The sequence below is a fragment of the Rana temporaria genome, chromosome 4 (genome assembly GCF_905171775.1).
Source record: "Rana temporaria chromosome 4, aRanTem1.1, whole genome shotgun sequence".
NCBI classification, from domain to species: Eukaryota; Metazoa; Chordata; class Amphibia; order Anura; family Ranidae; genus Rana; species Rana temporaria.
Genome location: NC_053492.1, coordinates 480397261 through 480424169, shown reverse-complemented (window position 1 = coordinate 480424169; position 26909 = coordinate 480397261). Strand labels below are relative to the sequence as shown.

Below are 26909 nucleotides of genomic sequence, written 5' to 3'. Positions count from 1 at the left end.
CGCTGCGCATTTCTTACGGAGGCGCAGCGTCCCGTTTTTGCCCTGCGCCCCCGCAAATTATTTGCGCTACGCTTCATTCACGAAGCAGTAGCCACGTAATTTGCGTGGGCGCTCCTCAAAAATGCCCGGCGTAAGGGCGCGTAATTTAAATGATCCCGTAGGGGGCGTGGATCATTTAAATCAGGCGCGTTCCCGCGCCGTACGTAGTGCGCATGCTCCGTCGGGAAACTTTCCCGACGTGCATTGCGGCAAATGACGTCGCAAGGACGTCATTTGCTTCAAAGTGAACGTGAATGGCGTCCAGCCTTACGCGAAACCCGACGAACGCAAACGACGTAAACTGCGTACGCAGGGCTCGCGTAGGGCAGTGAATCGGCGTTAGTATGCAATTTGCATACTATACGCTGGCCACTACGGGAACGCCACCTAGCGGCCAACGTAAGAATGCAGCCTACGATATGAGGGAATAAGAGCCTTATGCCAGTCAGATCTTAGGCTGCAGTCGGCGTATCGAGGTTCCTGAATCGGGAGCATTCGAAACGCCGGCGCAAGTAAGCAATTGCGCTGCGTAACTATGGTTACGCAGACGCAATTGCTTCTTGAATCTGGGCCATTGTTTCTTTTTGTATCTTTCTGTTTCTTTCTCTGCAGATCAAAGGGATGAACAAATATGTTCCTCTGTTTAACCCTTTATTTACCCTTCATTTACTCTAATCAGTCTTAATTAACTCTTTATTCTCCTCCATTTATTTATTATTATTTGAAACTTTTTTTTTTTGTTTGCCTTGTTAGTTAATATTTTTACCAGCCCTCAAATTTTCCACTCGCCTACTCACATTTTGCGAGTGGAAAATGAGGGCTTGTGAGGAGCTGGGCTGCCTGGAAGTGGGGGGGGGGGGGGGGCAAGCACCGCCGGCGGGCGGGGTTGATCGGGAGTAAGGATGAGCTCCGGCGTGTTCGCATAGAACACGTGCAGAGCCCGCCAGGAAGTCGGCACCCGCGCTGCGCTAATCACAGCCAGGCAGACATTTCCCCATCTCTGCAGCCGAGCATCGGACAATGTCTGCCTGGCTGTGAGGTGGAGGAGAGCCACAGGATCACGGAGCGGTATATCGCGCTGTAACAGCTTACATTGAAACTGTCTACGCTCTGCTCGTCGTCACACAGCCCCGCCTCCTCCTAACCCCGCCCAGACAGAACGCGAGTCCAATGCTGGAATGCATTCTCTCTATTGGAGGTGTGAGGTCAGGAGGAGGCGGGGCTGTGTGTGACGGCGAGCAGAGTGGAGACGATTTCAATGTAAGCTGTAACAGCGTGCTATACCACTCGGTGATCCCGCAGCTCTCCTCTTCATCCAGTCATGATCCGGCTGCCCTCTAACTTCCTCCGCCCTGGCGAGGCTGCAATGTGGGGCACAGTGAGGCTGCAATGTGGGGCACAGTGAGGCTGCAATGTGGAGTACAGTGAGGCTGCAATGTGGAGTACAGTGAGGCTGCAATGTGGGGCACAGTGAGGCTGCAATGTGGAGTACAGTGAGGCTGCAATGTGGAGTACAGTGAGGCTGCAATGTGGAGTACAGTGAGGCTGCAATGTGGGGCACAGTGAGGCTGCAATGTGGGGTACAGTGAGGCTGCAATGAGGGGGGGGGGACAGTGAGTCTGCAATGGGGGGTACAGTGATGCTACAATGTGGGGTACAGTGAGGCTGCAATGTAGGGTACAGTGAGGCTGCAATGTGGGGGTAAAGTGAGGCTGCAATGTAGGGTACAGTGATGCTACAATGGGGGGTACAGTGAGGCTGCAATGTGGCGTACAGTGAGGCTGCAATGTGGTGTACAGTGATGCTACAATGGGGGGTACAGTGAGGCTGCAATGTGGGACACAGTGAGTCTGCAATGTGGGGTACAGTGAGGCTGCAATGTGGAGTACAGTGAGGCTGCAATGTGGGGCACAGTGAGGCTACAATGTGGGGCACAGTGAGGCTGCAATGTGGGGCGCAGTGAGGCTGCAATGTGGGGTGCAGTGAGGCTGCAATGGGGGGGGGGACAGTGAGGCTGCAATGGGGGGGGGGGAGAACAGTGAGTCTGCAATGGGGGGGAACAGTGAGGCTGCAATGTGGGGCACAGTGAGGCTGCAATGTGGGGCACAGTGAGGCTGCAATGTGGGGCACAGTGAGGCTGCAATGGGGGGCACAGTGAGGCTGCAATGTGGGGCACAGTGAGGCTGCAATGTGGGGCACAGTGAGGCTGCAATGTGGGGCACAGCGAGGCTGCAATGTGGAGTACAGCGAGGCTGCAATGTGGAGTACAGTGAGGCTGCAATGTGGAGTACAGTGAGGCTGCAATGTGGGGCACAGTGAGGCTGCAATGGGGGGCACAGTGAGGCTGCAATGTGGGGCACAGTGAGGCTGCAATGTGGGGCACAGTGAGGCTGCAATGTGGGGCACAGCGAGGCTGCAATGTGGGACACAGTGAGGCTGCAATGTGGAGTACAGTGAGGCTGCAATGTGGGGTACAGTGAGGCTGCAATGTGGGGTACAGTGAGGCTGCAATGTGGAGTACAGTGAGGCTGCAATGTGGGGCACAGTGAGGCTGCAATGTGGGGCACAGTGAGGCTGCAATGTGGGGCACAGTGAGGCTGCAATGTGGGGCACAGTGAGGCTGCAATGTGGGGCACAGTGAGGCTGCAATGTGGGGCACAGTGAGGCTGCATAGTGGGGCACAGTGAGGCTGCAATGTGGAGCACAGTGAGGCTGCAATGTGGGGGGTGCAGTGAGGCTGCAATGGGGGGGGGAACAGTGAGGCTGCAATGGGGGGGAGAACAGTGAGTCTGCAATGGGGGGGAACAGTGAGGCTGCAATGTGGGGCACAGTGAGGCTGCAATGTGGGGCACAGTGAGGCTGCAATGTGGGGCACAGTGAGGCTGCAATGTGGAGTACAGTGAGGCTGCAATGTGGGGCACAGCGAGGCTGCAATGTGGAGTACAGTGAGGCTGCAATGTGGGGCACAGTGAGGCTGCAATGTGGAGTACAGTGAGGCTGCAATGTGGGACACAGTGAGGCTGCAATGTGGGACACAGTGAGGCTGCAATGTGGAGTACAGTGAGGCTGCAATGTGGGACACAGTGAGGCTGCAATGTGGGACACAGTGAGGCTGCAATGTGGGGCACAGTGAGGCTGCAATGTATAGAGATCCCCAGAGAGGGAGGGGCTTTTCTCAACAAAAGCATAGTTACTCTTTAACTCTTTTTATGAACGCCTTAAAAATAATGGGATTTGTGTGCAGAGAAGACGTCAGCGGAGGGCTGTTGGAAATTTATTTTTTATATCAATGGCCAAAATGAATCGATATTCATCCAAGCGCCTGACGTGCCAAAACGCCTAAAAGTGTTTTAAAGACCCGCCCCTTTCTGGCACTTTGTGTTTACAAAAACATTACAACACACCTGACATCACTACCAATTTTTTAATTTTTACGTGGTACGAGAATTTTCGTGACTTTAGTAAAGTATTCAATTTCTACTATCAAGCGAAAAAAGTCGGACGATCAGTCGGCGATCACGATCCGAAAATCAGACGACGGATCGTCCAACTTTTTTTTTCGCTTAAGCGTCGCCAGTAGAAACTGAATAGGTTACTAAAGTCACGAAAATTCTCGTACGACGTAAAAATAAAAAAATCGGAAGTGATGTCGCGTGTGTCGTAATGTATTTTCGGATGACAACTTTACTGACTAAACGGAAACCGTGCGATTCGGTGTCGTAGGAGGAACATTTTCGTGCTTGTGCGATCGAATAATATCAGATGAATTGTCGTGATCGGCTCTCGAAAGCTCTGTACTAACGATCCGATTATCGTACGATTCTTCCTCGGACGCCGGTTTTCGTACGATATTCGGATCGTGTGTACGGGACATTTATTTGTATTTTTTGCTAGAAAATGACTTAAAACCCCCATACGTTTTTACCGTATTTATCGGCATATACCGCGCGCCGGCGTATAGTGCGCAACCCAAGCTGAGAAGGCAAGTTTAGGGAAAAAATTTACATTTTGGATGTCTTGCCCGGCGTCCATCGAGCCTTGTGGGTGTCCGTCGAGCCTTGTGGGTGTCCGTCTGCGGCGGGGTCCGTCGAGCCTTGTGGGTGTCCGTCTGCGGCGGGGTCCGTCGAGCCTTGTGGGTGTCCGTCTGCGGCGGGGTCCGTCGAGCCTTGTGGGTGTCCGCCTGCGGCAGGGTCCGTCGAGCCTTGTGGGTGTCCGCCTGTGGGGGGGCCGTCGAGCCTTGTGGGTGTCCGTCTGCGGCGGGGTCCGTTGAGCCTTGTGGGTGTCCGTCTGCGGCGGGGTCCGTCGAGCCTTGTGGGTGTCCGTCTGCGGCGGGGTCCGTCTAGCCTTGTGGGTGTCCATCTGCGGCGGGGTCCGTCGAGCCTTGTGTGTGTCCATCTGCGGCGGGGTCCGTCTAGCCTTGTGGGTGTCCATCTGCGGCGGGGTCCGTCGAGCCTTGTGGGTGTCCATCTGCGGGGTTGCAGTGTCGTGTGTTTGAATTTAGCGCACTGTGCAGAGCTGGATTTCCTGCGTCCGTCGAGCCTTGTGGGTGTCCGCCTGCGGCAGGGTCCGTCGAGCCTTGTGGGTGTCCGCCTGTGGGGGGGCCGTCGAGCCTTGTGGGTGTCCGTCTGCGGCGGGGTCCGTCGAGCCTTGTGGGTGTCCGCCTGCGGCGGGGTCCGTCGAGCCTTGTGGGTGTCCGCCTGCGGCAGGGTCCGTCGAGCCTTGTGGGTGTCCGCCTGTGGGGGGGGCCGTCGAGCCTTGTGGGTGTCCGTCTGCGGCGGGGTCCGTCGAGCCTTGTGGGTGTCCGCCTGCGGCGGGGTCCGTCGAGCCTTGTGGGTGTCCGCCTGCGGCAGGGTCCGTCGAGCCTTGTGGGTGTCCGCCTGTGGGGGGGCCGTCGAGCCTTGTGGGTGTCCGTCTGCGGCGGGGTCCGTCGAGCCTTGTGGGTGTCCGCCTGCGGCAGGGTCCGTCGAGCCTTGTGGGTGTCCGCCTGTGGGGGGGCCGTCGAGCCTTGTGGGTGTCCGTCTGCGGCGGGGTCCGTCGAGCCTTGTGGGTGTCCATCTGCGGCGGGGTCCGTCGAGCCTTGTGGGTGTCCATCTGCGGCGGGGTCCGTCGAGCCTTGTGGGTGTCCATCTGCGGGGTTGCAGTGTCGTGTGTTTGAATTTAGCGCACTGTGCAGAGCTGGATTTCCTGCGCACTCGGCTCCTCTAGCGTGGCTGCGGGCGGAGCCGAGCGTGGCTGAGCCTAGCCGAGTGCGCAGTACACTCGGCTCGGACAATGTCGGAGACAGCGAGGATCTGTGTATATCGCGCACCCACGATTTCCCCCTGATTTTAAGGGGAATAAAGTGCGTGGTATACGCCGATAAATACGGTATATATATATATATATACACAGGGCCGCTATCGGGAATTTTGGGGCCCCTTACACAGCTTCAGGCATGGACCCCCTGGAGCAGAGAACCGGGGGGGGGGGGTGCTACCGCTGCAAATTGAGAAGCAGGGGGGAGTGCCGCAAGTTGAGAAGGGGGGGCACCGCAAATTGAGAATGGGGGGGGCGCCGCAAATCAAGCAGCTGGGGGGGGGGGGGCTGCCGCCGCAAATTAAGGTCGGGGGGGCTTTGGGTGCTGACGAACGAAAAATTATTTAAAAATTAACAAAAAAAGGGGGGATGCCATCCGGGCCCCTTACAGGTTGGGGGGTTTGGAGGGCTTTGGGTGCTGACGGGAAAAAAAAAAAGTAAAAAAAAAAGGGGGATGCCATCTGGGGCCCTGGGGACCACTGGGCCCCTTAGAGGTCGGGGGGGGGGGCTTTGGGTCCTGACAAAAAAAAAATAAAAATAAAGAAAATAAAGGGGGATGCCATCCGGTCCCCTTAGAGGTTGGGGGGGGGGGGGGGGTGGGTGCTGACGAAAAAAATAAAATAAATTAAAGAAAAAAAATGGGGATGCCATCCGGGCCCCTTACATGTGTACTGCCTGTACCCCCCCCTGATGGCGGCCCTGTATATATATATCGGCAGAGACCCATGGGAATAATAATACATTTTTTATGTCACACTGTATTTGCACCGCGGTTTTTCAAATGCATTTTTTATTTTTTTGGGGGGAAAAATACACTTAAAAAAACGAATATATATTCCAATTATTATTATTATTTTTTTTTTAAATACGAAAGATGATTTTCACGGTGAGTAAATACATACCCAACACGTCACACTTTCAAATTGCGCACGCTCGTGGAATGGCGACAAACTATGGTGCTTAAAAATCTCCATAGGCGACAATTCAAAAATTTCTACAGGTTATCTGTATTGAGTTACAGAGGAGGTCTAGTGCTAGAATTATTGCTCTCACTCTAACGATCGCGGCGACACCTCACTTGTGTGAACACCGTTTGCTTCTACACACGAGTATGGAGGGATGTAGCGCTTAATTTTTATTTTTTTTACACTGTCCCCCTTTTTTAAAATAATAATAATAAATAAATATATTGTGTGTATATATATATATATATATATATATATTTATATATATATATATATATTTACACTGTCCCTTTTTTTTTTTTTTTTCATTTTTACACTGTCACTTTTTTATTTTTTTATTTTATTTTTACACTGTCCCTTTCTTATTTATTTTTTTTATTTCATTTTTACACTGTCCCTTTTTTTTTATTTATTTATTTTATTTTTACACTGTCCCTTTCTTATTTATTTGTTTATTTTATTTTTACACTGTCCCTTTCTTATTTATTTTTTTATTTTATTTTTACACTGTCCCTTTTTTATTTATTTTTTTATTTTATTTTTACACTGTCCCTTTCTTATTTATTTTTTTATTTCATTTTTACACTGTCCCTTTCTTATTTATTTATTTTATTTTTACACTGTCCCTTATTTATTTATTTATTTATTTATTTATTTTATTTTTACACTGTCCCTTTCTTATTTATTTTTGTATTTTATTTTTACACTGTCCCTTTCTTATTTATTTTTTTATTTTATTTTTACACTGTCCCTTTCTTATTTATTTATTTTATTTTATTTTTACATTGTCCCTTTCTTATTTATTTATTTTATTTTTACACTGTCCCTTTCTTATTTATTTTTTTATTTCATTTTTACACTGTCCCTTTTTTTTTTATTTATTTATTTTATTTTTACACTGTCCCTTTTTTTTTAATTTATTTATTTTATTTTTACACTGTCCCTTTCTTATTTATTTTTTTATTTCATTTTTACACTGTCCCTTTTTTATTTATTTTTTTATTTTATTTTTACACTGTCCCCTTTTTTTTAATTTTCTTTTTTTACTCGACCAATAGAGCTGTAGTTTTGTGCAGTAGAGCCAAGGCAAAACAACGTATCTGTACTTCGTTTCATGCAATAGGTATTGTGGGCGCATGCGCGCTGCCAGAGGCACGCACATGCGCCCGATGCGCGACACGATCACGACCACCCGCGATTGCGTTACAGAGAGGTAGAATGGAGATCTGTCTATGTAAACAAGGCGGCTCCCTGTTCTGACGGGGGACAGCATGAAGATCTGCTGTTCCAGATCAGGAACCGCGATCTCTGTGTTGTCCCAGTGAGCCCATCCCCCCTCCCCTATAGTTAGAACACGCCCAGGGAACACACTTCACCCCCTTGATCGCCCCCTAGTGTTAACCCCCTTCCCTGCCAGTGACATTTATACAGTAATCCGTGCATTTTTCTAACACTAATCACTGTATCTGTGTCACTGGTCCCCAAAAAAGTGTCACTTGGGGTCAGATTTGTCCGCCGCAATGTAGCGGTCCCGCTAAAAATTTGCAGATCGCCGCCATTACTAGCAAAAACAATAAAAAAATAGGGGCCAGATTCACATACATTTGCGGCGGCGTAACGTATGTCATTTACGTTACACCGCCGCAAGTTTTCAGCGCAAGTGCTTGATTCACAAAGCACTTGCCTGTAAACTTGCGGCGGCGTAGCGTAAAGCCGTCCGGCGCAAGCCCGCCTAATTCAAATGGGGCGTGTACCATTTAAATTAGGCGCGTTCCCGCGCCGAACGTACTGCGCATGCTCCGTTTTGAAATTTCCCGCCGTGCTTTGTGCGAAATGACGTCGCACCGACATAATTTTTTGAATGGCGACGTGCGTTACGTCCTTTCCTATTCCCGGACGTCTTACGCAAAAAAAATTTGCGTAAGACGTAAATAGCAGTCGCAACTTTACGACGGGAAAAGCCGACTAGCGACGACGTAAGAGAATGCGACGACCGCGCGTACCTTCGTGGATCGCGGTAAACAGCTAATTAGCATACCCGACGCGTAAAACGACGCAAACTCCACCCAGCGGGCGCCAAAGTATTGCATCCTAAGATCTGAAGGCGTACGCCTGTCAGATCTTAGCCAAATGCCGTCGTATTTTTGTTTGAGAATTCAAAATAAAGATACGACGCGGCAAATTTGAAAGTACGCCGGAGTATCAGCAGATATCAGCAGATACTCCGGCGTACTGTTTCTGTGAATCTGGCCCTAAAAGTCCATAACTCTACCCCATTTTATTGTAGTCGCAGCAAAAACAATAAAAAAATAAATAAAAGTCCCTAAAACTATCCCCTATTTTGTAGACTTGTGCGCAAACTGATCAATATACACTTATTAAGTTTTTTTTGTTTTTTTTACCAAAAATATGTAGCAGAATATATATCGACCTAAACTGAGGAAAAAAAATATTTTTAGTTTTATATATATTTTTGGGGGATATTTATTATAGCAAAAAGTAATAAATATTGATTTTTTTTCAAAATTGTCGCTCTATTTTTGTTTATAGCGCAAAAAATAAAAACCGCAGAGGTGATCAAATACCACCAAAAGAACGCTCTTTGTGGGGAAAAACGGACGCCAATTTTGTTTGGGAGCCACGTCGCACGACCGCGCAATTGTCAGTTAAAGCGACGCAGTGCCGAATCGCAAAAAAATGCCCGGGGGGGGGTAAATCGTTCCGAAGCTGAAGTGGTTAATTTATTTGTGTTTATTGGAAGATAGGGAGGTTCATGTCACACTTTGTGCTCCTCTAGCACAGGAAAGGGGGGGGGGGGGTCCTCTCCGGGAACAGCTGCGATTATCGCCCCTCAGTGGGATGGATGGGGGGGGGGGGGCGGCGGTGTTATATTTGGACATTAGTTATCGGTCTCAGCACAGCGAGCTGCAGCAGCAGCGGCGGGTTCCTGCGTGGTTTTTAACGCTTTCTGACACCGTTTTTATTTTTAACATCAGCTGAAATTCAGATCGCCACAATTTTGCTGCGGTGGGGAGGGGGGTGAAGGCTGACTTCCTCGGCAAGCATATCGTGATCTGATCAGCCACCGGAAATCATCTGCAGATCGCTGATTGCCCAGAGCATCGCTCTGCCAGAGACAGCAAACTGAGCAGGGGGGGGGGGGCAGCTTAACCCTTTCCCTGCACCCCCCCCCCCCCGCTTTCAACGTTATTTGGGGTAAAAAATTATTAAAAAAATTACCGAATAAACTGTTGTGCACCCCCCACCTTATGCGCAACAATATTCCCGCCACACCGCAGAAATGATCACCCTAATGATTGATATAGAAAAATATATATTTTTATTTTTACTTTTTTATATATATATATATATATATATATATATATATATATAAAATATATATTTTTTTTTAATATTTTAGAGAAATCTATCTCTATCTATCTATCTATATATATCTCTCTATCTATCTCTCTATCTATCTATCTATCTCTCTCTATCTATCTATCTATCTATCTATCTATCTATCTATCTATCTATCTATCTATCTATCTATCTATCTCTCTCTCTCTATCTCTCTATCTATCTATCTATCTCTCTCTCTATCTATCTATCTATCTATCTATCTATCTATCTATCTATCTATCTATCTATCTATCTATCATGTAAAATAAAATATAAATATATTGGCCCGGATTCAGAAAGACTTACGACGGGCGTATCTGTAGATACGCCGTCGTAAGTCCGAATCCGCGCCGTCGCAACTTTAAGCGTATGCTCAAACTGAGATATGTAAATATGTAATATGTAAATGAGCAAGATACGCCTATTCACGAACGTACGCTCTCCTGTCGCAGTACAGATACGCCGTTTACGTAAGGCTTTTTCCGGCGTAAAGTTACCCCTGCTATATGAGGCGCAGCCAATGTTAAGTATGGACGTCGGGCCAGCGTGGAATTTTCCGTCGTTTGCGTAAGTCGTTCGCGAATAGGGCTGGGCGTAATTTACGTTCACGTCGAAAGCATTGGCTTTTTGCGGGTTAATTTGGAGCATGCGCACTGGGATACTTTCACAGACGGCGCATGCGCCGTTCGTAAAAAGCGTCATTTGCGTGGGGTCACGATGATTTTGCATACAACACGCCCACATCTTACAGATTTGAATTAGGCGGGCTTACGCCGGCCCATTTACGCTACGCCGCCGCAACTTTGCTTTGTGAATACTGCACTTGCCTGTCAAAGTTGCGGAGGCGTAGCGTAAATAGGATACGTTACGCCCGCTCACAAATCCGCGCTCCCTACCTGAATCTACCCCATAGTATATATAAAATATATATTTATTTTATATATATATATATATATATATATATATATATATATATATATATATACACAAATGTATATTTTATATATACTATTAGCCAGATTCAGGTAGACGTGCCTATCTTTAGATGGGCGTAGCGCATCTCATATACTCTACGCCGCCGTAATTTAGAGAGGCAAGTACTGTATTCACAAAGAACTTGCGTCCTAAGTTACGGCGGCGTAGTGTAAATGGACCGCCGTAAGCGCGCGTAATTCAAAGTAGGCTGTAGTGGGCGTGTTGTATGCTGATGAATTGTGACCTCGCGTAAATGACGCGCCTAACGAACGGCGCATGCGCCGTCCGTGAACGTATTCCAGTGCGCATGCTCAAAATCACGTCGCAAATAGTCAATGCTTTTGACGTGAACGTAACCTACCCCCAGTCCCATTCTGAATCGACTTACGCAAACAATGTGAAATTCGACGGCGGTTCCGACGTCCATACTTAACATTGGCTGCGCCATCTTTTTTGGTGGTTTATCTTTACGCCTGAAAACACCTTACGTAAACGGCGTATCTTACATGCGACGGGCGTGCGTACGTTCGTGAATAGGCGTATCTTGCTCATTTGCATATTCTCTGCGTAAATCGCCGTACACGCCCCCAGCGGCCAGCGTAAATATGCAGCTAAGATACGACGGCGTAGGAGACTTACGACGGTCGTATCTTAGCAACAGAGAAGCGTATCTCAGTTTGAGAATACGCTTAACGATACGACGGCGCACATTCGGACTTACGACGGCGTATCTACTGATACGCTGTCGTAAGTCTTTATGAATCTGCCTATATATATTTAAGATTCAGAGAGAGAGATATCTCTATCTTAAATATATAATAATAAAAATATAAATAAATATATACATAAAATATAAATATAGTGATATATAAACGGCCACTTTAACCACTTCCTATCCGGGACAACTCTGAGGCCGCGTACACACGATCGGTCAAAACCGATGAGAACGGACTGAAGGTTCGTTTCCATCGGTCCAAACCGATCGTGTGTACAGGGCCCCATCGGTCAGTTATCCTTCGGTCAAAAAAAGAGAACTTGCTTTAAAATTTAACCGATGGACGCCTGACCGATAGGTCAAAACCGATCGTTAGTATGCAAAAGCATCGGTTAAAAACCCGCGCATGCTCAGAATCAAGTCGACGCGTGCTTGGAAGCATTGAACTTCGTTTTTTTTCAGCACGTCGTTGTGTTTTACGTCACCGCGTTCTGACACGATCGGTTATTTAACTGATGGTGTGTAGGCACATCAGACCATCAGGCCGCTTCATCGGTTAACCTTTGGACCGCTCTCATCGGATGGACTGATCGTGTGTACGCGGCCTGACGCTTCCTACAAGTTTAAAATCTGCTTTTTTTTTTCTTGGGACCCCAAACATTATACATATTTATTTGGCAGAGGCCCTATAGAATAAAATGATGGGTGTTGCAATTTTTTTCAAACACAATTGTTTTGGGAAAAATACACTTTCATCCCTCTGTGCCGCAGAAATAATCACCCTAATGATTGATATAGTACATATAACATTTTAATAATGTATACATTTTATTTATTTATATTTTATATATAAATACAAAAATCATTTATATATATATATATATATATATATATATATATATATACGTGGCGAGCGTGCTCCGTGCAGCGTACATGTGGCGAGCGCGCTCCCTGCAGCGTACATGTGGCGAGTGCGCTCCCTGCAGCGTACACGTGGCGGGTGCGCTCCCTGCAGCGTACACGTGGCGAGCACACTTCCTGCAGCGCACACGTGGCGAGCACGCTTCCTGTAGCGTACACGTGGCGAGTGCGCTCCCTGCAGAGTAACGTGGCGAGCGCGCTCCCTGCAGCGTACACGTGGCGAGCGCGCTCCCTGCAGCGTACACGTGGCGAGCGCGCTCCCTGCAGCGTACACGAAGTTGCTCCTGGTTCCCTCTCTCTCTCTGTTTAGTGCATCAATCGCCACCGGTCACATCGCTGTAGAGCCCGGGAGAGGTGGCGGTGACCGGTGATTGGACACAGCCCATCAGCAAGTCCTGCCTATAATTTTTTTTGGGGGGGGGGGGGCTGCTGTAAATCTCGCTGTGTACAATGACAGGAGAGTAGATGGACGGGGGCTCCCAAAACCCGGTACCAGGCAGCGGCATACGGGTACATCGCTGTGTCTGTAGGAGCCGCCCCGTCCCAGTATATGGGGTTGCGGCGGGTCGGCAATCGTTTAATTGAACGAGCTGAAGTTAGAAGCTGATTGGTTATTTTGCACAACTGCTCCAGATTTAGTAAACCCCCCCCCCCCCCCCATAGCTGTAATCTGGCTCTTTATCACTGTGTGGGGATCGCTGAGTACGGGAGATGAGGGAGCTACAAAATGATAGAAGAAGAAGAATAATAATATAATATAATAATAATATAATATAATATAATAATAATGTGTTTGTTTCTTTCAGGGGACATCATGTTTAATGCCAAATACCCGGAACTTCCTCCTGATTTCATCTTTGCGGAAGATGCTGAATTTTCCCCGGAACCCTCCGGCCTTCCGGTAAGTTCTACAATGACCGCCCGGGATTTCACCGGCTGCTCACGGCTGTCTTATGTCAGTGCGGTGTGTCCGGTTCTGAGGTTCTGCCGGTCCCTGCTACACAGTGCCGCTCTTTATATATCAGTTCTGCTCTTTGCTTTATTGGATAAGCCTGAAAAATACCATCCCAAATTCTGGAGGTTCCGGTGTTCTGTCGAGAAGTACTGAGGGAAGGGGGTGCTGTAGGTGCTAAGGGAAGGGGGGGCTGTAGGTGCTGAGGGAAGGGGGGGCTGCAGGTGCTAAGGGAAGGGGGGCTGCAGGTGCTAAGGGAAGGGGGGGGGCTGCAGGTGCTGAGGGAAGGGGGGGCTGCAAGTGCTGAGCGAAGGGGGGGCTGCAGGTGCTAAGGGAAGGGGAGCTGCAGGTGCCGAGGGAAGGGGGAGCTGTAGGTGCTGAGGGAAGGGGGGCTGTAGGTGCTGAGGGAAGGGGAGCTGTAGGTGCTGAGGGAAGGGGAGCTGTAGGTGCTGAGGGGAAGGGAGATGTAGGTGCTGAGGGAAGGGGGGCTATAGGTGCTGAGGGAAGGGGGGCTGTAGGTGCTGAGGGGAGGGGAGCTGTAGGTGCTGAGGGGAGGGGGGCTGTAGGTGCTGAGGGAAGGGGGGCTGTAGGTGCTGAGGGGAGGGGGGCTGTAGGTGCTGAGGGGAGGGGGGCTGTAGGTGCTGAGGGGAGGGGTGCTGTAGGTGCGGAGGGGGACTGTAGGTGCTGAGGGGAGGGGTGCTGTAGGTGCTGAGGGGAGGGGTGCTGTAGGTGCTGAGGGGAGGGGAGATGTAGGTGCTGAGGGAAGGGGGGCTGTAGGTGCTGAGGGAAGGGGGGCTATAGGTGCTGAGGGAAGGGGGGCTGTAGGTGCTGAGGGAAGGGGGGTTGTAGGTGCTGAGGGGAGGGGAGCTGTAGGTGCCGAGGGGAGGGGGGATGTAGGTGCTGAGGGAAGGGGGGCTGTAGGTGCTGAGGGAAGGGGGGCTGTAGGTGCTGAGGGAAGGGGAGCTGTAGGTGCTGAGGGAAGGGGAGCTGTAGGTGCTGAGGGAGGGGGGGCTGTAGGTGCTGAGGGAAGGGGGGCTGTAGGTGCTGAGGGAAGGGGAGCTGTAGGTGCTGAGGGAAGGGGAGCTGTAGGTGCTGAGGGAAGGGGGGCTGTAGGTGCTGAGGGAAGGGGGGCTGTAGGTGCTGAGGGAAGGGGAGCTGTAGGTGCTGAGGGAAGGGGGGCTGTAGGTGCTGAGGGAAGGGGGGTTGTAGGTGCTGAGGGAAGGGGGGATGTAGGTGCTGAGGGAAGGGGTGCTGCAGGTGCTAAGGGAAGGGGAGCTGTGGGTGCTGAAGGAAGGGGGGCTGTAGGTGCTGAGGGAAGGGGGGTTGTAGGTGCTGAGGGAAGGGGGGATGTAGGTGCTGAGGGAAGGGGTGCTGCAGGTGCTAAGGGAAGGGGAGCTGTGGGTGCTGAAGGAAGGGGTGCTGTAGGTGCTGAGGGGAGGGGTGCTGTAGGTGCTGAGGGAAGGGGGGCTGTAGGTGCTGAGGGAAGGGGAGCTGTAGGTGCTGAGGGAAGGGGGGCTATAGGTGCTGAGGGAAGGGGGGCTGTAGGTGCTGAGGGGAGGGGTGCTGTAGGTGCTGAGGGAAGGGGGGCTGTAGGTGCTGAGGGAAGGGGGGCTGTAGGTGCTGAGGGAAGGGGGGCTGTAGGTGCTGAGGGAAGGGGAGCTGTAGGTGCTGAGGGGAGGGGGGCTATAGGTGCTGAGGGAAGGGGGGGCTGCAGGTGCTAAGGGAAGGAGGAGCTGTAGGTGCTGAGGGAAGGGGTGCTGAGGGGAGGGGGGCTGTAGGTGCTGAGGGAAGGGGGGCTGTAGGTGCTGAGGTCAGGGAGGCTGTAGGTGCTGAGGGGAGGGGTGCTGTAGGTGCTGAGGGAAGGGGGGCTATAGGTGCTGAGGGGAGGGGTGCTGTAGGTGCTGAGGGAAGGGGAGCTGTAGGTGCTGAGGGGAGGGGGGCTGTAGGTGCTGAGGGGAGGGGTGCTGTAGGTGCTGAGGGGAGGGGGGCTATAGGTGCTGAGGGAAGGGGGGCTGTAGGTGCCGAGGGGAGGGGGGCTGTAGGTGCCGAGGGGAGGGGGGCTGTAGGTGCCGAGGGGAGGGGGGCTGTAGGTGCCGAGGGGAGGGGGGCTATAGGTGCCGAGGGAAGGGGAGCTGTAGGTGCTGAGGGGAGGGGTGCTGTAGGTGCTGAGGGAAGGGGGGCTATAGGTGCTGAGGGGAGGGGGGCTGTAGGTGCTGAGGGGAGGGGGGCTGTAGGTGCTGAGGGAAGGGGTGCTGTAGGTGCTGAGGGGAGGGGGGCTGTAGGTGCTGAGGGGAGGGGAGATGTAGGTGCTGAGGGGAGGGGTGCTGTAGGTGCTGAGGGGAGGGGGGCTGTAGGTGCTGAGGGAAGGGGAGCTGTAGGTGCTGAGGGGAGGGGAGATGTAGGTGCTGAGGGCCGGGGGGCTGTAGGTGCTGAGGGAAGGGGGTGCTGTAGGTGCTGAGGGGAGGGGGGCTGTAGGTGCTGAGGGGAGGGGGAGATGTAGGTGCTGAGGGGAGGGGGGCTGTAGGTGCTGAGGGGAGGGGGGCTGTAGGTGCTGAGGGCCGGGGGAGATGTAGGTGCTGAGGGAAGGGGGGCTGTAGGTGCTGAGGGGAGGGGTGCTGTAGGTGCTGAGGGAAGGGGGTGCTGTAGGTGCTGAGGGGAGGGGTGCTGTAGGTGCTGAGGGAAGGGGGTGCTGTAGGTGCTGAGGGAAGGGGGTGCTGTAGGTGCTGAGGGGAGGGGGGCTGTAGGTGCTGAGGGGAGGGGGGCTGTAGGTGCTGAGGGGAGGGGGGCTGTAGGTGCTGAGGGGAGGGGAGATGTAGGTGCTGAGGGGAGGGGTGCTGTAGGTGCTGAGGGGAGGGGGGCTGTAGGTGCTGAGGGGAGGGGAGATGTAGGTGCTGAGGGGAGGGGTGCTGTAGGTGCTGAGGGGAGGGGGGCTGTAGGTGCTGAGGGGAGGGGAGATGTAGGTGCTGAGGGGAGGGGTGCTGTAGGTGATGAGGGGAGGGGTGCTGTAGGTGCCGAGGGGAGGGGGGCTGTAGGTGCCGAGGGGAGGGGGGCTGTAGGTGCCGAGGGGAGGGGGGCTGTAGGTGCCGAGGGGAGGGGAGATGTAGGTGCTGAGGGGAGGGGGAGATGTAGGTGCTGAGGGCCGGGGGGCTGTAGGTGCTGAGGGAAGGTGGTGCTGTAGGTGCTGAGGGCCGGGGGAGATGTAGGTGCTGAGGGGAGGGGGGCTGTAGGTGCTGAGGGGAGGGGGGCTGTAGGTGCTGAGGGAAGGAAGGGGGGCTGTAGGTGCTGAGGGGAGGGGGGCTGTAGGTGCTGAGGGAAGGGGTGCTGTAGGTGCTGAGGGGAGGGGAGATGTAGGTGCTGAGGGAAGGGGTGCTGTAGGTGCTGAGGGGAGGGGTGCTGTAGGTGCTGAGGGGAGGGGTGCTGTAGGTGCTGAGGGGAGGGGTGCTGTAGGTGCTGAGGGGAGGGGGGCTGTAGGTGCTGAGGGAAGGGGAGCTGCAGGTGCTGAGGGATGGGGGGCTGCAGGTGCTGAGGGATGGGGGGCTGCAGGTGCTGAGGGGAGGGGGGCTGTAGGTGCTGAGGGGAGGGGGGCTGTAGGTGCTGAGGGAAGGGGAGCTGTAGGTGCTGAGGGAAGGGGGGGCTGTAGGTGATGAGGGGAGGGGTGCTGTAGGTGCCGAGGGGAGGGGGGCTGTAGGTGCCGAGGGGAGGGGGCTGTAGGTGCTGAGGGGAGGGGGAGATGTAGGTGCTGAGGGGAGGGGAGCTGTAGGTGCTGAGGGAAGGGGTGCTGAGGGGAGGGGGGGCTGTAGGTGCTGAGGGGAGGGGGGGCTGTAGGTGCTGAGGGAAGGGGGGCTGTAGGTGCTGAGGGGAGGGGGTGCTGTAGGTGCTGAGGGGAGGGGGTGCTGTAGGTGCTGAGGGGAGGGGGGCTGTAGGTGCTGAGGGAAGGGGGGGGCTGCAGGTGCTGAGGGAAGGGGGGGCTGCAGGTGCTGAGGGGAGGGGAGCTGTAGGTGCTGAGGGATGGGGGGCTGCAGGTGCTGAGGGATGGGGGGCTGCAGGTGCTGAGGGGAGGGGGGCTGTAGGTGCTGAGGGAAGGGGGGCTGTAGGTGCTGAGGGGAGGGGGTGCTGTAGGTGCTGAGGGGAGGGGGGCTGTAGGTGCTGAGGGAAGGGGGGGGGTGCAGGTGCTGAGGGAAGGGGGGGCTGCAGGTGCTGAGGGGAGGGGAGCTGTAGGTGCTGAGGGAAGGGGGGGCTGTAGGTGATGAGGGGAGGGGTGCTGTAGGTGCCGAGGGGAGGGGGGCTGTAGGTGCCGAGGGGAGGGGGGCTGTAGGTGCCGAGGGGAGGGGGGCTGTAGGTGCCGAGGGGAGGGGAGATGTAGGTGCTGAGGGGAGGGGGAGATGTAGGTGCTGAGGGCCGGGGGGCTGTAGGTGCTGAGGGAAGGTGGTGCTGTAGGTGCTGAGGGCCGGGGGAGATGTAGGTGCTGAGGGGAGGGGGGCTGTAGGTGCTGAGGGGAGGGGGGCTGTAGGTGCTGAGGGAAGGAAGGGGGGCTGTAGGTGCTGAGGGGAGGGGGGCTGTAGGTGCTGAGGGGAGGGGAGATGTAGGTGCTGAGGGAAGGGGTGCTGTAGGTGCTGAGGGAAGGGGTGCTGTAGGTGCTGAGGGGAGGGGGGCTGTAGGTGCTGAGGGAAGGGGAGCTGCAGGTGCTGAGGGATGGGGGGCTGCAGGTGCTGAGGGATGGGGGGCTGCAGGTGCTGAGGGGAGGGGGGCTGTAGGTGCTGAGGGGAGGGGGGCTGTAGGTGCTGAGGGAAGGGGAGCTGTAGGTGCTGAGGGAAGGGGGGGCTGTAGGTGATGAGGGGAGGGGTGCTGTAGGTGCCGAGGGGAGGGGGGCTGTAGGTGCCGAGGGGAGGGGGGCTGTAGGTGCTGAGGGGAGGGGGAGATGTAGGTGCTGAGGGGAGGGGAGCTGTAGGTGCTGAGGGAAGGGGTGCTGAGGGGAGGGGGGGCTGTAGGTGCTGAGGGGAGGGGGGGCTGTAGGTGCTGAGGGAAGGGGGGCTGTAGGTGCTGAGGGGAGGGGGTGCTGTAGGTGCTGAGGGGAGGGGGGCTGTAGGTGCTGAGGGAAGGGGGGGGCTGCAGGTGCTGAGGGAAGGGGGGGCTGCAGGTGCTGAGGGGAGCTGTAGGTGCTGAGGGATGGGGGGCTGCAGGTGCTGAGGGATGGGGGGCTGCAGGTGCTGAGGGGAGGGGGGCTGTAGGTGCTGAGGGGAGGGGGGCTGTAGGTGCTGAGGGGAGGGGGGCTGTAGGTGCTGAGGGAAGGGGAGCTGTAGGTGCTGAGGGAAGGGGGGGCTGTAGGTGATGAGGGAAGGGGAGCTGTAGGTGCTGAGGGAAGGGGAGCTGAAGGTGCTGAGGGGAGGGGGAGATGTAGGTGCTGAGGGAAGGGGGGCTGTAGGTGCTGAGGGGAGGGGGTGCTGTAGGTGCTGAGGGGAGGGGGGCTGTAGGTGCTGAGGGGAGGGGGGGGGCTGCAGGTGCTGAGGGAAGGGGGGGCTGCAGGTGCTGAGGGGAGGGGAGCTGTAGGTGCTGAGGGGAGTATGGAGCGAGGTCGGTGTGTATGGCGTTGATCCTCCAGGATCTGTGACTCACGATCCGGTGACATCAGAGCCGTGACTCACCCCGTTGTGTAATTGTCCTGACACTTCCACAGATCAGCACTACAAATAGACATATTATCCGGGATGAACGCGTGTTGTCGCGGTGACGTCGGCGTGTCACAGGCTGCAGGAAATGGAACTCTTATCTGTGAATGGGAAGTGGCATCTACAATAGATCTCTCAGTCCTCCTCCGGATCACATGAGCTCAGCCTATCGGATCTCATTCCCACTCGCCGCCTCACAAAGACTTTTCTTATTCCCTGAGATTGCGCCAATCGTTGTCACTGGACAACTGTGGTCCAATGTAGCGATTAACCGCTCGCCTACCAGGGGCCAATCATTTTCATCTCCTGCACACATTAAATTCTGAAGTTTTTTGCAAGAAATTCCTGTAAATCCTGCCAGAAAAAGTTTATATTTTCTGCAAACTTCTGGGACACATCACAGGTCCCAGAAGATTGCCTGGCCACTAAGAGAGAGCAGTACGACTCGCGCATGCGCAGTGCGCGCCCGCTGTGAAGCCGCAAGCGGTCACAGCCGGGTGCCCACACTTGCAGTGCCGGCGCCACGGAGAGGATGGGGAGAAGAGCGAGACTTCGGGCGGCCGCATCGCTGGACTTAGGGACAGGTGAGTGTCTGTTCATTAAGTCAGAAGATCCAGTTTTTGTAGCCGCTGACTTCTAATAAACTTACAAATGAGGGGAACTTTAGATGAATAGGAATTGTTCGGCCAATAGGTTTGTTGTATCTATGCCACCAAGAATGAAGGCAAAAGGGGGTCCAACCCGGGACTAGCAAGGGGCGACCTAATAAAGGGGGTCCAATCCGCTACTAGCAAGGGGCGACCTAATAAAGGGGGTCCAACCCGCTACTAGCAAGGGGGCCCTAATAAAGGGGGACCAACCTGCTACTAGCAAGAAGGACCTAATAAAGGGGGTCCAACCCGCTACTAGCAAGAGGGACCTAATAAAGGGGGTCAACCCGCTACTAGCAAGGGGGCCCTAATAAAGGGGGTCAACCCGCTACTAGCAAGGGGGACCTAATAAAGGGGGTCCAACCCGCTACTAGCAAGGGGGACCTAATAAAGGGGGTCCAACCCGCTACTAGCAAGGAAGACCTAATAAAGGGGGTCCAACCCGCTACTAGCAAGGGGGACCTAATAAAGGGGGTCCAACCCGCTACTAGCAAGGGGGACCTAATAAAGGGGGTCCAACCCGCTACTAGCAAGGGGGACCTAATAAAGGTGGACCAACCCACCACTAGCAAGGGGGAACTAATAAAGGGGGTCCAACCCGCTACTAGCAAGAAGGACCTAATAAAGGGGGTCCAACCCGCTACTAGCAAGAGGGACCTAATAAAGGGGGTCAACCCGCTACTAGCAAGGGGGCCCTAATAAAGGGGGTCAACCCGCTACTAGCAAGGGGGCCCTAATAAAGGGGGACCAACCCACCACTAGCAAGGGGGAACTAATAAAGGGGGTCCAACCCGCTACTAGCAAGGGGGACCTAATAAAGGGGGTCCAACCCGCTACTAGCAAGGGGGCCCTAATAAAGGGGGTCCAACCCGCTACTAGCAAGGGGGCCCTAATAAAGGGGGACCAACCCGCTACTAGCAAGAAGGACCTAATAAAGGTGGACCAACCCGCTACTAGCAAGGGGGCCCTAATAAAGGGGGACCAACCCGCTACTAGCAAGAAGGACCTAATAAAGGGGGTCCAACCCGCTACTAGCAAGAGGGACCTAATAAAGGGGGTCAACCCGCTACTAGCAAGGGGGCCCTAATAAAGGGGGTCAACCCGCTACTAGCAAGGGGGCCCTAATAAAGGGGGACCAACCCACCACTAGCAAGGGGGAACTAATAAAGGGGGTCCAACCCGCTACTAGCAAGGAGGACCTAATAAAGGGGGTCCAACCCGCTACTAGCAAGGGGGACCTAATAAAGGGGGTCCAACCCGCTACTAGCAAGGGGGACCTAATAAAGGGGGTCCAACCCGCTACTAGCAAGGAAGACCTAATAAAGGGGGTCCAACCCACTACTAGCAAGGGGGACCTAATAAAGGGGGTCCAACCCGCTACTAGCAAGGGGGACCTAATAAAGGGGGTCCAACCCGCTACTAGCAAGGGGGACCTAATAAAGGGGGTCCAACCCTCTACTAGCAAGGGGGACCTAATAAAGGGGGTCCAACCCGCTACTAGCAAGGGGGACCTAATAAAGGGGGTCCAACCCGCTACTAGCAAGGAAGACCTAATAAAGGGAGTCCAACCCACTACTAGCAAGGGGGACCTAATAAAGGGGGTCCAACCCGCTACTAGCAAGGGGGACCTAATAAAAGGGGTCCAATCCGCTACTAGCAAGGAGGACCTAATAAAGGGGGTCCAACCCGCTACTAGCAAGGGCGACCTAATAAAGGGGGTCCAACCCGCTACTAGCAAGGGGGACCTAATAAAGGGGGTCCAACCCGCTACTAGCAAGGGGGACCTAATAAAAGGGGTCCAATCCGCTACTAGCAAGGAGGACCTAATAAAGGGGGTCCAAGCCGCTACTAGCAAGGGCGACCTAATAAAGGGGGTCCAACCTGCTACTAGCAAGGGGGACCTAATAAAGGGGGTCCAACCCGCTACTAGCAAGGGGGACCTAATAAAGGGGGTCCAACCCTCTACTAGCAAGGGGGACCTAATAAAGGGGGTCCAATCCGCTACTAGCAAGGAGGACCTAATAAAGGGGGTCCAACCCACTACTAGCAAGGAGGACCTAATAAAGGGGGTCCAACCTGCTATTAGCAAGGGGGACCTAATAAAGGGGGTCCAACCCGCTACTAGCAAGGGGGACCTAATAAAGGGGGTCCAACCCGCTACTAGCAAGGAGGACCTAATAAAGGGGGTCCAACCTGCTACTAGCAAGGGGGACCTAATAAAGGGGGTCCAACCCACCACTAGCAAGGGGGACCTAATAAAGGGGGTCCAACCCGCTACTAGCAAGGGGGACCTAATAAAGGGGGTCCAACCCGCTACTAGCAAGAAGGACCTAATAAAGGGGGTCCAACTGGCTACTAGCAAGGGGGACCTAATAAAGGGGGTCCAACCCACTACTAGCAAGGGGGACCTAATAAAGGGGATCCAACCCGCTACTAGCAAGAAGGACCTAATAAAGGGGGTCCAACCCACTACTAGCAAGGGGGGGGCCTAATAAAGGGGGTCCAACCCACTACTAGCAAGGGGGACCTAATAAAGGGGTCCAACCCACTACTAGCAAGGGGGACCTAAGAAAGGGGGTCCAACCTGCTACTAGCAAGGGGGACCTAATAAAGGGGGTCCAACCTGCTACTAGCAAGGGGGACCTAATAAAGGGGGTCCAACCCGCTACTAGCAAGGAGGACATAATAAAGGGGGCCCAACCCACTACTAGCAAGGGGGACCTAATAAAGGGGATCCAACCCGCTACTAGCAAGGGGGACCTAATAAAGGGGGTCCAACCCGCTACTAGCAAGGAGGACCTAATAAAGGGGGTCCAACCCGCTACTAGCAAAGGGGACCTAATAAAGGGGGTCCAACCCGCTACTAGCAAGGGGGGCCTAATAAAGGGGGTCCAACCCGCTACTAGCAAGGGGGACCTAATAAAGGGGGTCCAACCCGCTACTAGCAAGGGGGACCTAATAAAGGGGGTCCAACCTGCTACTAGCAAGGGGGACCTAATAAAGGGGGTCCAACCCGCTACTAGCAAGGAGGACATAATAAAGGGGGCCCAACCCACTACTAGCAAGGGGGACCTAATAAAGGGGATCCAACCCGCTACTAGCAAGGGGGACCTAATAAAGGGGGTCCAACCCGCTACTAGCAAGGAGGACCTAATAAAGGGGGTCCAACCCGCTACTAGCAAAGGGGACCTAATAAAGGGGGTCCAACCCGCTACTAGCAAGGGGGGCCTAATAAAGGGGGTCCAACCCGCTACTAGCAAGGGCGACCTAATAAAGGGGGTCCAACCCGCTACTAGCAAGGGGGACCTAATAAAGGGGGTCCAACCTGCTACTAGCAAGGGGGACCTAATAAAGGGGGTCCAACCTGCTACTAGCAAGGAGGACCTAATAAAGGGGGTCCAATCCTCTACTAGCAAGGAGGACCTAATAAAGGGGGTCCAATCCTCTACTAGCAAGGAGGACCTAATAAAGGGGGTCCAACCCTCTACAAGCAAGGGGGGCATAATAAAGGGGGTCCAATCCTCTACTAGCAAGGAGGACCTAATAAAGGGGGTCCAACCCTCTACTAGGAAGGGGGGCCTAATAAAGGGGGTCCAATCCGCTACTAGCAAGGGGGACCTAATAAAGGGGGTCCAACCCGCTACTAGCAAGGGGGACCTAATAAAGGGGGTCTAATCCGCTACTAGCAAGGGGGACCTAATAAAGGGGGTCGAATCCGCTACTAGCAAGGGGGCCCTAATAAAGGGGTCCAATCCGCTACTAGCAAGGGGGCCCTAATAAAGGGGGTCCAACCCTCTACTAGCAAGGAGGACCTAATAAAGGGGGTCCAACCTGCTACTAGCAAGGGGGACCTGATAAAGTGGCTGGTGAGTGTTACCTGCCCTGAGCCGCACAACACCTGCAGAGGATATAATAGAATTCTATGGCAAAGTTCAGCTTGCAGGAAGGCCACAGTTGCCCTACTCCACACCCGCTGTGCGGATAAACCGCAGCGCATTAATGTGAAAGCAGCCTTAGGCCCCCTTCACATGGTTGGTCTGATTGGGTCCACCTATCTATTAAAAAAAAAAACATAAGGGGATCTCTCCCCTTCCGTCTGGGCGGATCGGATCTGAGGGTCCATGGAGGAGAGCGGGCTGTGTCCGTGTCTGCTCTGCATATACAGAATGGGCATGGATCTGTCCTCCGCCCGCTCTGCGATCGGTAACCAAATCACTTGAGTGGCCTTCACATCTATACAGAGATCTGTTCTGAGCAGTTCTCCGGAACCGGTAACACATGGCGTGAGTCTTCCATCCCCCGACTCTCCGTCTATTTCGGGCCATGCAGATCGCTGTCTATGATGCCCACAAGTCTACACTTCCCCGGAGATCGTATCCACCGATTGGTCAGACTCAGCCATGGAAGATAACGGACAGGTTCCCTTTCTCAGTGAGCGCCCCCCCGGGCTGCGGTTCTCATTTTCTTTATTAGAAAAATAATCTCACTTCTGCTTTCTGAAGTGTTCTTTGAAGAGAGAGCGAGAGAGAGCGCGAGAGAGCGCGGTTTACTGTGTCCACCTATATCCTGCCACCTCTACACCGTCATCTATAGAAACCTCATCTACACCTAACCATCATCTACAACCTCGTCTCCACCTATCCATCCACAGATCTGAGAGATAACCGGAATCCCCCACACACAACTATGAGTCACCCAACCCCCCACTTCTACATTTCCACCCATCAATTCACCCAACTTTACCTACAACTCAAACTGCTTCTCAGCTAAACCTTTCAGGGTACAGGGTACTGCTTGGGCACAGTATAACAATTGTAGATATTATCTACAGGATCAAAAATCTTTAATTTCTCAGTTTTGAACCTTTTATATGTACCGTGTGATAACTGTAACAGTGTCCGCTGTCTTAGGCCCCATACTCACGAGCAAACATGTCTGCTGAAACTGGCCCGCAGGCCAGTTTCAGCAGACATGTTTGGTCGTGTGTGGGCGCGAGCGGGCCGAATTCCAGCAAACATTTGCCCGCCGGGCCTTTTCCCAGCAGACAAATATTCCTGGACTTGTTTTAAAACAGCCCGCTGGAATTCTGCCCGCTCGGACATGTACGGTCGTCAGTACAGACCTACCGTACATGTCCAGCCGCCCGCCGTGCCTCGCATGCGTCGAATGACTTCGACGCATGCGTGGAAGCATTTTAAAGGCGGGCCGCCCACGTCGCCGCGTCATTGTCGCGGCGACACCGCGTCATCGACGCGGCGACACCGCGGACACGCCCCGCGTATTGTTTACGCGCGGACTTCTGTACGATGGTGTGTACAACCATCGTACAGAAGCCCTCTGGCAGACATGTATGGTGAAAACGGTCCGACGGACCGCTTTCACCATACATGTTTGTCCGTGTGTACCCGGCCTTAGAGGGAAGTTCCCATCATGGCGTAGGGACGTGCTGAGTGTGGCGTAGGGACGTGCTGAGTGTGGCGTAGGGACGTAGTGAGTGTGGCGCAGGTATGGTGTAGGGATGTGTTGAGTGTGGTGTAGCTATGGTGTAGGGTTGTGTTGAGTGTGGTGTAGGTATGGTGTAGGGTTGTGTTGAGTACGGTGTAGGTATGGTGTAGGGTTGTGTTGAGTACGGTGTAGGTATAGTGTAGGGTTGTGTTGGGTACGGTGTAGGGTTGTGTTGGGTATGGTGTAGGGTTGTGTTGGGTATGGTGTAGGGTTGTGTTGAGTACGGTGTAGGTATGGTGTAGGGTTGTGTTGAGTGTGGTGTAGGGTTGTGTTGAGTGTGGTGTAGGTGTAGGGTTGTGTTGAGTGTGGTGTAGGTATGGTGTAGGGTTGTGTTGAGTGTGGTGTAGGTATGGTGTAGGGTTGTGTTGAGTGTGGTGTAGGTATGGTGTAGGGTTGTGTTGAGTACGGTGTAGGTATGGTGTAGGGTTGTGTTGAGTACGGTGTAGGTATGGTGTAGGGTTGTGTTGAGTATGATGTAGGGTTGTGTTGGGTATGGTGTAGGGTTGTGTTGGGTATGGTAGGGTTGTGTTGAGTATGATGTAGGGTTGTGTTGGGTATGGTAGGGTTGTGTTGAGTATGATGTAGGGTTGTGTTGGGTGTGGTGTAGGGTTGTGTTGAGTGTGGTGTAGGGATGTGTTGAGTGTGGTGTAGGTATGGTGCAGGGTTGTGTTGAGTGTGGTGTAGGTGTAGGGTTGTGTTGAGTGTGGTGTAGGTATGGTGTAGGGTTGTGTTGAGTGTGGTGTAGGTATGGTGTAGGGTTGTGTTGAGTACGGTGTAGGTATAGTGTAGGGTTGTGTTGGGTACGGTGTAGGGTTGTGTTGGGTATGGTGTAGGGTTGTGTTGGGTATGGTGTAGGGTTGTGTTGGGTATGGTAGGGTTGTGTTGAGTATGATGTAGGGTTGTGTTGGGTACGATATATGGTTGTGTTGGGTACGGTGTAGGGTTGTGTTGAGTACGGTGTAGGGTTGTGTTGAGTATGATGTAGGGTTGTGTTGGGTATGATGTAGGGTTGTGTTGGGTATGGTGTAGGGTTGTGTTGGGTATGGTGTAGGGTTGTGTTGGGTGTGGTGTAGGGTTGTGTTGGGTATGGTGTAGGGTTGTGTTGAGTACGGTGTAGGTATAGTGTAGGGTTGTGTTGGGTACGGTGTAGGGTTGTGTTGGGTATGGTGTAGGGTTGTGTTGGGTATGGTGTAGGGTTGTGTTGGGTATGATGTAGGGTTGTGTTGGGTATGATGTAGGGTTGTGTTGAGTACGGTGTAGGTATGGTGTAGGGTTGTGTTGGGTATGGTGTAGGGTTGTGTTGGGTATGGTGTAGGGTTGTGTTGGGTATGGTGTAGGGTTGTGTTGGGTATGATGTAGGGTTGTGTTGGGTATGATGTAGGGTTGTGTTGGGTATGATGTAGGGTTGTGTTGGGTATGATGTAGGGTTGTGTTGGGTATGATGTAGGGTTGTGTTGGGTACGATGTAGGGTTGTGTTGAGTACGGTGTAGGTATGATGTAGGGTTGTGTTGAGTACGATGTAGGGTTGTGTTGAGTACAGTGTAGGGTTGTGTTGGGTACGGTGTAGGGTTGTGTTGGGTATGATGTAGGGTTGTGTTGAGTACGATGTAGGGTTGTGTTGAGTACGATGTAGGGTTGTGTTGGGTATGATGTAGGGTTGTGTTGGGTATGATGTAGGGTTGTGTTGGGTATGATGTAGGGTTGTGTTGGGTATGATGTAGGGTTGTGTTGGGTATGATGTAGGGTTGTGTTGGGTATGATGTTGGGTTGTGTTGGGTATGATGTTGGGTTGTGTTGGGTATGATGTAGGGTTGTGTTGAGTA

The 26909-nt window shown here is 53.2% G+C and overlaps 1 protein-coding gene across 2 annotated transcripts in view; it reads left to right on the top strand.

Moving 5' to 3' along the window:
• The window catches only part of BABAM2 (BRISC and BRCA1 A complex member 2), a 221894-nt gene that overhangs the window by 13284 nt on the left and 181701 nt on the right, over positions 1–26909 (top strand). For both annotated transcript variants that reach the window (XM_040351858.1, XM_040351857.1), the window contains exon 4: positions 13119–13213. In XM_040351858.1, coding sequence (XP_040207792.1) covers positions 13119–13213 — 95 coding nt within the window. The remainder of the gene's footprint in view (positions 1–13118; positions 13214–26909) is intronic.